The following is an 11302-nucleotide window of genomic DNA, read 5'->3' as shown; positions in this document are numbered from 1 at the left end:
ATCCAAAAGTCGAAAGAACTTGTATCTGCAGGACATCAGTCTGGATTTCAAATTTCGTCTGATGGTTCTTTACGACTTAATGGTCGGCTGGTAGTTCCTGATGATTCTGATTTGAAATATGCCCTTCTTCGAGAAGCACATTGTAGCAGATACAGTATTCACCCTGGAGGTCGAAAGATGTATTTGACATTGAGACCTCAATTCTGGTGGAAACGTATGAAGAAGGACATTGCTGAGTTTATTTCGAAATGTCTTGTCTGCCAGCAAGTAAAAGCCTAGAGAATGAAACCGGGAGGATTACTCCATAGTCTTGAAATCCCGAAATGGAATTGGGAACATATTGCTATGGACTTCGTGACTAATTTACCTCGTTCGCCCAAGAGCTGTGATGCTATTTGGGTTATTATTGATCGGCTTTCGAAATCTGCGCATTTCATTCCGTATGAGCGGACTTATCCTTATAAGAGAATGGCCCGTTTATACATCGAGAATGTTGTGAGACTGCATGGTGTGCCAGTCTCGATTGTATCTGATCGTGATCCCAGATTTGCTTCTAAATTTTGGGGTAGTTTTTAGGAGGCGATGGGTACACGTTTGGCTATGAGTACTGCTTATCATCCTCAAACTGATGGCCAGACCGAGCGTACGATTCAAACGTTAGAGGATATGTTGCGTGCAGTTGTGATGGACTTCAGAATGGGATGGCAAGATGCCTTACCATTGGTTGAATTTTCTTAATAATAGCTTTCAGACGAGTATCGGTATGGCACCGTTTGAAGCTCTATATGGGAGACGATGTAGATCACCGTTATTCTAGGATGAGATTGGTGAGAGACAATTGACTGGACCTGAAATGATACAGGAAATGAATGATAAGGTTCAGTTAATTCGGCAGCGGATGAAAGCTGCTCAGGATCGTCAAACGAGTTATGCGAATAAACGAAGGCGACCCTTGGAATTCCAGAAAGGTGACAAAAGTGTTTTTGAAAATATCTCCCTTTAGAGGCACGGTTCGATTTGGCATGCGAGGGAAGTTATCTCCTCGTTATGTTGGGCCATATGAGATTCTGGATCGAGTTGGTGATCTTGCGTATCGATTGGCATTGCCACCAACTCTATCTGCTATTCACGATGTGTTTCATGTTTCTATGCTGAGGAAATATGAACCGGATCCCTCACATGTACTTGCACCTGACGAGGTTGAACTTGATCCTTCTATTTCCTATGTCGAACAACCTGTTCGTATTATGGATCGAAAGGAAAAGAGATTGAGAAATAAATCGATTCCTCTAGTACGAGTGCAATGGACACGACATGGTGTTGACGAATCAACGTGGGAATTGGAGAGCAAGATGCGAGATTTGTATCCGTATTTGTTTGATTCTATGACATCCGTTCCATTGTATTCGATGTATTCTGATCCGTTTACTGATTTTAGTTTTGATATGTACTATAACTGGTGACATATTATATGTTTGCCAATGTTATGTATATAAAGATGTTTGAGATTTCGAGGACGAAATCTTTTAAGAGGGGGAGAAATGTAAGGACCGTGTATCGTAATATCGTAAATCCTGTGTGATTAGCGATAATTCATGAATTTGATATAAGATTATACATTTGATGTATATTATGACAATGAAATTGAGAAATGAATATTGAATATGACTTGACGTTGTAAGAGCTCGAGTAGAGAAGCCGGACGCCAATAACTACAAAAATCAAATAATTGTACAGAACGTGTGGCGCCCGGGCGGTAGAAAATGACCGCCCGAGCGCCAGGGTTGAAATTTGCGTATAGTTGGGCAGAACACTCTGCGCCAGAGCGGTAATGTTTGACCGCCCGAGCGCGGCATAAAGATTTCTCGGGGACAGAATGTCTCGCGCTCGAGCGCGAGAATTCTACCGCCCGAGCGCGAGAGCGGTGGTGGTAAGAATGAGATTTCTTCTCTTTCTTTCTTCATTTCTTATACGATAGTTCGAGAAGAAAGTTCGAGAATTCGATTTCTTCCGTCCAAATCGACTTCGAAACGCTGTCTAAACGCGAAACAAATTATATATTTGTGATCTTCGCGTCGAGAGCTTCTGACTGAGGTAATTTTCTTCTAGTTCCAACAGCTCGAAATATCAAAGTGCTGGAACAGCATGTATTTGAAGTTGAATTTCTGATATGTAGTAGAATAACCGACAAGAAACTTGTATTCGAAGTCGGAATTGAATTATGATATGAATTTGATTTGATATGAATTTTTTAAGTTTCAAATGATATTTGAAACTCATATTAATGATTTTGGAGTATGTTATCGATTGGAATGAGTATGTTATTGATGTAGATAAAGTGTAATATCAATATCTTCAGACTACATCAACTGGAAACGAAGAATTGAGGTATGTTGCGACCGGGTAACACACGACATGTATCTGTATTATATGATATATGTCGGATTGATTGGAATGAGATTATGTGTCTATATGCCTTATTTGTTGATTGATGTGGCATACATGACATTGAGATTGAGATATCGATGTATAAAATAAATGTTTTGTTAACACACATCATTTTATGCATACATCGATACATGACATGCACGTTGAGCTATGATCCTTGGATACCCTGATATGATTTGATTGGATTCCGGGGTTTGTGAACACAATCGCTATGCCGGTATTATATGACCCGTAAAGCATAGACAATTGTGGCCCCATATGATTGGATATGAGATGTGGGATTTGATGGCGCTTTGCCGACGCTATCATACGTGTATCCCATATTGGCCGGTGTGTCAGCTCGAGCATTGATTTGATAGCGATTCGATTGATTCTGACATGTGCTCAGTGGATGGGCATTTGACCCGATACCTCCACGACATACATGCATTGCATACCATATATCATTGTTTAGATATATGTGGTATATATGATTGGTTTTTCCATACGGAGCTTTGCTCACCCCCAAGGGGGGCTGTTGTTGTCTTTGTGTGTGGACAATGGCAGATACTCCAGGATATCAGGAGACCGGAGAGAGTACTTCTGGAGGGAGCCATAGCTTGGGCTGAGGTTTTCTATTTATGTCTTGTACCCATTATATATGTATATGTATCTATATACCGGGGCATGTTCCGAGGATATGAGTTGTTTATATGTGATTGGTTTTTGATTTCGTGTGGGCATGTTTATGACGTGAGATGAAATACTATTTTTAGTATTCAAATGAAATGATTTGGGCTCATTGTAAAGAAATTTGAAACTCGTTTTCCGCTGTAATTAGTTAACCCTAATCAGATTGCATTGTAATAACGATTAGGAGCTAAGGGCCCCACAGGGATAAACAGATTTGATAACAGCTGATGATATTGATTTGGTATGAGCTGTTGATTGGGATATACGGATGTTGTATAGCCAGTATTTGCAAGTAATTTTATCAGAATGGTTTGATAGAATGAATTTTCTGAGTAACCTCTATTATACATTCCTTCCTTATCTGATTTGATTGTCTGTGATTTCGAGGACGAAATCATATCTTAGCGGGGGAGAAATGTAATGCCCGAGATTTTATACCGTGTTAAATTACGATTATTGATTTTTAATCGAGATAATTATGAAAGGGCTAATCGAGACACGAAATGAGATCGCGTATGAATTGATGTGCGAGGACAGTAGCATCGGCGCACATGCGCGACCGGATGCGCGCACATGCGCCAAACAGGCAGAAGACCTCGCGCATATGCGCGGAAGATGTCGCGCATATACGCGAAGCCTATGCGAGTAACTCCAGAGAGTCTCGCGCATATGCGCGGAGATGAGTCGCGCATATGCGCGAGGCGATGTACAGGATATGCGCGGAGACCGAGTGTCTCGCGCATATGCGCCGATTGGGGTCGCGCATATGCGCGAGACGTGTTTTATGAAGGAGTGAGCCACTTGCCTTGCAGGCACGAGATATGTATGTATATATATAAACATACAAACGTTAATCCTCAGAAAAAAAAAGAAAGAAAGGAACGGAAGAAGCAACTCCTGATTTTGATCGAGATTTACGAAAAATCCGTCCGTCTGTTTTTGAATCCGACTTCGGTATTGAGTTCCTATCAACGCAGGCTACAACTGGACGTAAGTTTTGTTACGTTTAGACATGTTCTGAAATTATGATGTTGTCAGAATTAAATGGAATTCATATATGATGTTCTTGACATGTTAGACATCATAGAATCGAAGTCAGATAAAAGAATAGACTGTTTATGAACTTGTTATGAATTTCAGAGTTGATTTAGTTGAGATTCTATATTAGAGTTGTGTTATTATTCAGATTATGAGTTGTACTGATACTGGTTATGAGTTCTGGTATTATATCTGTGATGTTGAGATTGACGGGGTATCAAGACTGTATTGTTATGCTGTCGAAACATCAGTAGATTGATATTGATCAGATTCAGTATTGATTGAGATTGATCAGATTCAGTAATGATTTCGATTGTATCGTGATATCATTGATATGAATTAGATTGGACCTTGTGCAGATATGGATCAGATTATGTACTGATTTGAGTATTGATCAGAACATATTTTGAATTGAGTTATATATTGATATTGTAATTATGCAATTTTCATTATCAGATTGATATGGACAGACTTGACTTCGAGACTTCGTCTTCGTCAGAACGAGAAGATAAAGATATAAATAAATGTTGATTCGGGATTGCACAACTCGAGTTAGGTTTGACTTGAGTTTCCCAAAATCACATACTTTACTTTATTGCATTGATATTTGCAGCTTCTCAGATTGATATGTTTAGTCTATTGAATTATAGCAGAGCCAGAGTTTGAGTCTAGGGCAGATCAGCCTAGCTAGGGCAGAATCGCCGAGTCTTTGTCAGAACCGCGTAGACTCTAGACTTACGGTGTATCGATGAGCTTAGATGTAGATCGACGTCTATTGTAGACATTCGATACAGCATACCAAAGTCTAAATTAGATCGGGATCCCTAGATTAGAATGAGAGATGAGCCGAGTCTTAGATATCGAGACTAGAACTTGATTTACAGATCCGTATTGATTTATGTTTCGTAGATTACGATTCATGTTTTATTTACAGACTTGTATTGATACATGTTGTTTGATTATGCTACATGTGATAAGATATAATTCATGCTTTTATGTTAATTCAGTTAATTGCATGTATACATTATGTATACTGGGATTTATTCTCACCGGAGTTATCCGGCTGTTGTCTTGTTTGTATGTGTGCATGACAACAGGTGGGGCAGGATCAGGGTCAAGATGATGATGAGAAATCGAGATTAGAGTGGTGATTCCGGACTTGGATGTAGATTTGGTTTAATACTTGAAAATTAGTAGTTGAACCTTAGATTAGTTTGAACTAGAAGCATGTTGTACAAGATTTGTATTATTATACTGGTTTGTATAATAGATTGATTCCATTACCTTCCGCATTTTTAAAAAATTTTTAGACCCCGTTTATCTAAATTGATAATTAAATCCCAAAGATGATTAAGAAGATGATTAGCGTCCGGATCCCCACAATTTTGATCACGAAAATCTATTAAGTATTTTTTCATTTAAAATCCTAAAATACAAAAATATTTAGAATATATGTAATAACAGTATAACAAAATAAGGATATCTAATTGGACATCTTTATAAATTATTCTTCCATATCATTTTAGGTTACTAATTTTTATATTCTTCTTTTGTCCCCGGACTTTAAAAAATATCACAAATCAGTCCCTACAGTTATATTTAACCTTAAAAATTACCGATGATGACTAATTGTGTAGCATTTTTTAAAAGTTTTAAGGAATGAAAGTGTTACATTGAAATGTTTGAGGACTTTCAGTACAGGGACAATGATTTATCGAATTTTACGAGTTCCGATTCCTACCGGCCTTGGATCATGGTCAAGGTGATATCATTTGAAGAACATTTGGTTGAATTTTGATCAGTTTCTTGACTCAAAGTAAATGCAGGTTGCCTTGGATGAGGAAGCTCTGCAATCTCATTACTCAGCATTGATAGGATTGTAGAAATATTTGGCCGATCTTTAGCAGTCTCTTCGACACACAATAGACCTACATTTGCATATCTTGCTATCTCTTTTTCCATTGGCGAATCATGCACCAAAGGGTCCACCAAATTCACAATCTTTTCTTCATTCCATAATTTCCACGCCTGCAAATATTTATTCACACAGATGTTTTACCCTGACTTAACAAAAGATGGACTTTAGATTTAGTTTAAAAAAGGAACTTACATATCCTATGAGACTCGGGGATTGCTCATCATTTTCAAAGCTAGCATTTCTTCTCCCACTTATAATCTCTAGCAACAGGACTCCAAAGCTGAAGACATCTGATTTCTCTGATAATCGTCCGCGTACCGCGTACTCCGGGGCCATGTAGCCACTGCATGCATAACATTGATTTCATCATATATAAATGGTGGGATTAAGTAATAACAAAATAATATTACTTGATCAAAGCACAAAGTGCTCACTATGTTCCAACGACTCTCGTTGTACTGGCTTGATCTTCTTTTTCTCCGAATATTCTAGCCATTCCAAAATCAGATATTTTCGGGTTCAACTCTTCATCCAACAAGATGTTGCTCGCTTTTAGGTCTCGATGGATGATTTTTAACCGCGAGTCTCTGTGTAGATAAAGAAGGCCTCGGCAAATTCCCTCGATAATAATCACTCGTTTTCGCCAATCAAGAAACCTTTGTTTATGCGAGTCTGAATTTGGATTCAATCCAAGATTTCATCAATGAAACAGTGAGAAAAAAGTTTCTTAACAAAATCCAAAGCTTTGTTCAATATAGTTAACCTTCTTACTTCCTTGTTTAGACATTGTTGTATGCTCATTCGATGATACAACGTGTGATGATTGATTATGTGGCACCAAATATAAAACTATGCATCGACTACTCACCGAAGAGATATGCATCCAAGCTTCCATTGGGCATGTATTCATAAACAAGCATATTTTCTTCACACTCCACACAGCAACCAAGCAGTCTTACAAGATTCCGGTGCTGAAGCTTAGAGATCACCATTACCTCGTTCATCAACTCCTCCACCCCTTGACAGGAGGATCTCGCAAGCCTTTTAACTGCTATTTCTTGTCCATTTGCTAACATCCCCTGTACACCAACCCATTGTTTAAGTACTGGATCAACACATTATAAAAACTTCAAAGTTCACATACTTTGTAGACTGGACCAAAGCCTCCCTGTCCTAGCTTATTGTTTATATCAAAGCTATCTGTTGCATTCGCAAGCGTTGTGAATTTAAATAATGGCAACTCCTCCAGTTTAACTCCATGCACACTATCTTTGAGTCTGGTTTCTTTTGAAAACCAGGGGTCGGGTGGATCCCTTTCTGCACCGCGGTTTGCGTTTTGCTTGCTTCCTGCTACATATATGCGTGCATCAAAAAAATCATATGCCCAGCAAAAATGTTGTTTGTTGAATTGATATCTAACAGTAGAGTAGATCGATGAAGTTGACAGTTTTCTATGTTATTCGAATAAATACCTCTACATTTCCACAGAAAGTATGCACAAAAAGGAACAATTACGGAAACTATGACCACTACAGCTGCAATAATTGATTTCTGGTCTTTCTTCTTATTGTTACCTGCAAAGGTTTAAGAAACACAAAAGAGAACGAACTTTATAAGTTCATCTATTGCCTGTGTAAAAGATAGCCAATGGAAAATATAGAGAAAATCGAGCTTCGAAACTAAATATGCGTAGATTTCCGGAGCTGTAATTAACGGAATTAGAATAAACCGAATCGAAAATAACGTCGTCTTCTTGCAATAGGAGAATTCATACCTAATTCTGAATCTGCTAGTCGAATGTACAGGTCTGTGCCACCACTAGGAAACTCCTGCACGTCGATTAAGCTTTCGGCCCACAGCATACACCCAATGCCGTCACGATATGCATAAGCTAAACAAGAACAATTATTCAAGCATCGGCTCCGACACTCTGATTCAAAACTAGGAACCCAATTCAAACGATCAGGCACTTTCATCGATTCGAGCCTCAAAAAACCATCTATTTTTCCCATTTCCCTCTCAGAAGAATTCTTCCCGCACTCGAGTGGAGCCCTTCTCAAGCAGCCACTTGTCCAATTTCCCGCACTCCATTCCCTGCCATTTTTCGGTTCGAACCCTGGTAAACAAGAGCACATCGGTGTCTCCCGAGCATTACAGCTTCCAAAAGGCCCACACTTTGCATAGACATCACACTCCGTCAGAATCGAGGACCAAGTTACCATCCAAGCCCTCGTTTTATTGTCCCAAATCTTCTCCGAAATATTCCCGGTTGCATCCAGTTCATAATACAATATAGATGAATCTAAAGACGCAAAGGTCTCATATGGAGCTCTAGGATTAGCATCTTCAACTTTGAGTCCCCGCTGATTAAAAGAAACGTTCCCGTATATTCCAATGAAAAGTTGACCGTCCCAGGGACCGCATCGCCAATAAGTAAAGCTATCTTGCCACACGAAACATTGAGGAATCTCCTCTACAGGTTCAACTGTAAAGGTGAATCGGCCAGGCGCTGGATCAGAAGGGCTTCTCCATGAAGTCAACATATTTTTCTTTTGCGTAGTTAAATCAGTAAAAATTTTCATATTCGCGATAAAAGAATTGGAAGCATGCAGGAAACTCTCCCAAACAATTTTACCATTCGAGTTATCTAGTAACACCAGATTCCCTGTATCCAAGAGCTGAGCACTTGAATTAAGGATCGAATTCGAAACATTTGATGACCATATTATCTGTTTTTTCCCGTCAGAGATCACAAGATTTCCATCTTCTGAAATAAGCAATGTTCCGTTTGCATCATACAGAGGATTCTCTCTATTAGCCACCCATATCACAGTCATCACTGGTATATTGTACAGTATACCAACATATCGATAACTACTGTTCATTGGGCTGAAAAAACCCAACTTGAATTTCTGCCCACTTGAAACCAAAGTTTCAGGGTCTCGAATGGATTGGTTGGCACTTATGGTATCAACTGCGGAACTAAATTTGAAAAAGAAACAAGAAGATATTAACAAGAAGAATACTGCTTCAATCTTGAAACCCATAAAATCTCAACTTTTTACATCTGATTTTTTGTATCTAATCCAGCGCAGCAAGATGAGAAAATTCATCAAAAAAGACAGCATGAGTCAGCCAAAGAAATGAAATCACGCGTGCTGTAGGCAACTGCGCGCGCGCGCGCATAGACATATACAAAAATAGATATAGTGGGAAATCAGCCATGATGAATCAAAAGTTAATGTGAAGAGTCAAGCACGACGGCTTTGACGGATTCTTATTCTTGGTATGCAAGACTGATAACAAAAGACATGACTGTTAAATATACAATCCATATTTAGCAATTTGACTAGGAAGTTCATACGATTTGATTTGGACGGTCGGCTTCATGGCGAGCTCAACCTGCCGTGTTTGTGTTAGATTAAAGGTGGGCTTTTAGGCTTATGGACTTTCCATGTGAGTGAATGGAAATTTGAAAAGGTGGGTTTGTCCCACATTGAAAAAATGAAGTGGTATAGATAAGTTATATTCTGTTACACTTTATGGAGGTGCAACTATGATTGGTCAAGAGGCTCTCTCAGGGGGGATGCAAATCATGGGCCCGATTTGCAGTGGAAAAAAGGCTTGACTCGTGTGCAAGCGTACGAGCGCGACCTGGGCGCGTCGAATGTCGGACCGATCAAGGCAAAATTTGCCTAGCAGTCTATGCCATCTTTTGTTATTTTTTTTGTTGAGACCTTTCACATGCCCTTGAGACCTTTCGCATGGCATAACTGTTGGTGCTTCATCTCCCCAACTGTTGGTGCTTCATCTACCATCTTTAATGCATATTTAAGGCAACCTGTGACCTTTCATATGGATGGTATTAACATGTATAAATAGGGGAGGGGATGTGCCTAGCCTAGAAAGAGAGACCGAAAAATCCACTTTCTCCTGCTGCTACAGTTCCTCTGCTTATTCTGCTATAGTAGAACATTTTGCTACAGTGCTTCTGTTCTGCTACAGTGCTCTGCTTTTACTACAGTACTTCTGCTCTGTTACAGTACTGCTGCTTCTGCTGCTCCAATACTGCTTCTGCGTGTTCTGCTTCTGCTCTGTTCACTGATAAAGTTCAGGTATTGATTTTGTTCGCTAGCATAGTACTTTGTGCTGCAACTCTGCTGGTTTGCCCGTTGTATCCTGGAAAACAGACGTCCGCTGAATCCTCGGAGCACATACCGGAGAGGGCGAATCTGTTTTAAGGAAACTGTACAAGCTACAGGCCTCGGTTTGATTTAATTAAGCATTATTCTATTGTTTTCCTCAAGATACTGATTTGCTGGTTTTATACATTAATCATACTCTACTGTGAACAACAAGCTTGTTTGGTTTACTGCATATCTGTCCTATTTTTCTATATATTTTTATCAACAAACTTAAAACAGATTTACTCATTACGTGGTTTCAGTTCAGATATGGCTACTGAATCCAGCGTGCAAAGGGAAACTAGTCATGTTGTCCCTACTGTGCCTACTCAAGTTGTCCCACGTGCTGCTGCGGTTACTGTCCCAGCCAGCCACGGTGAAAAGCCTGAGAAGTTCACTGGTGTGGATTTCAAGATGTGACAGTAGAAAATGTTGTTTTACTTGACAACACTGAACCTGGCTAGATTCCTATTCGAGGATGCTCCTAACCTGAAAGAGGGTGAGGGAGATGTTGAATCCGTCAGTGCACTGGAGGCTTGGAATCATTCTGATTTCCTATGCCGAAATTATGTGCTGAATGGATTGGCAGACTCGCTGTACAATGTGTACTGCGAAAAGAAGACATCCAAAGAACTATGGGAATCCATTGACAGAAAGTACAAAACCGAAGATGCCGGGGCCAAGAAGTTTCTTGTAGGCCGCTTTCTGGATTTTAAAATGGTGGATTCTAAGCCGGTTATCAGTCAAGTTCAAGAAATCCAAGTGATTCTTCACGAGATTCACGCCGAGGGGATGACGTTGAGCGAATCTTTCCAAGTGGCTGCTATAGTTGAGAAACTACCACCAGCTTGGAAGGATTTCAAAAACTACTTGAAACACAAGCGAAAGGAGATGAACGTTGAAGAGCTCATTGTTAGACTTCGCATCGAGGAAGACAACAAGAGTTCGGAAAGACGATTGTTTTCTCCTGTTGCCGCTAAGGCAAATGTTGTCGAGCATGGCCAAAGCTCGAAAAAGAGAAACTTCTCTCCCTCCAACAAGA

At 39.7% G+C, this 11302-nt stretch overlaps 1 protein-coding gene across 1 annotated transcript; it reads right to left on the bottom strand.

Annotated features, from left to right (window-relative positions):
• Positions 1-5756: 5756 nt before the first annotated feature.
• LOC142540609 (G-type lectin S-receptor-like serine/threonine-protein kinase SD1-13) lies at positions 5757-9292 on the bottom strand. Its single transcript, XM_075646894.1, has 7 exons — positions 7851-9292; positions 7549-7650; positions 7221-7426; positions 6945-7155; positions 6511-6748; positions 6269-6419; positions 5757-6186 (listed from the first exon to the last, which is right to left on the bottom strand). The coding sequence occupies exons 1-7, from the start codon at positions 9121-9123 to the stop codon at positions 5896-5898; spliced, it is 2472 nt and encodes an 823-aa protein (XP_075503009.1). The 5' UTR covers positions 9124-9292; the 3' UTR covers positions 5757-5895.
• Positions 9293-11302: the final 2010 nt, after the last annotated feature.

This window comes from Primulina tabacum, chromosome 3 (assembly GCF_025594145.1).
Source record: "Primulina tabacum isolate GXHZ01 chromosome 3, ASM2559414v2, whole genome shotgun sequence".
Lineage (NCBI taxonomy): Eukaryota > Viridiplantae > Streptophyta > Magnoliopsida > Lamiales > Gesneriaceae > Primulina > Primulina tabacum.
The sequence above is the reverse complement of the archived record's forward strand: the minus strand, read 5'-3'. Positions and strand labels throughout refer to the sequence as shown.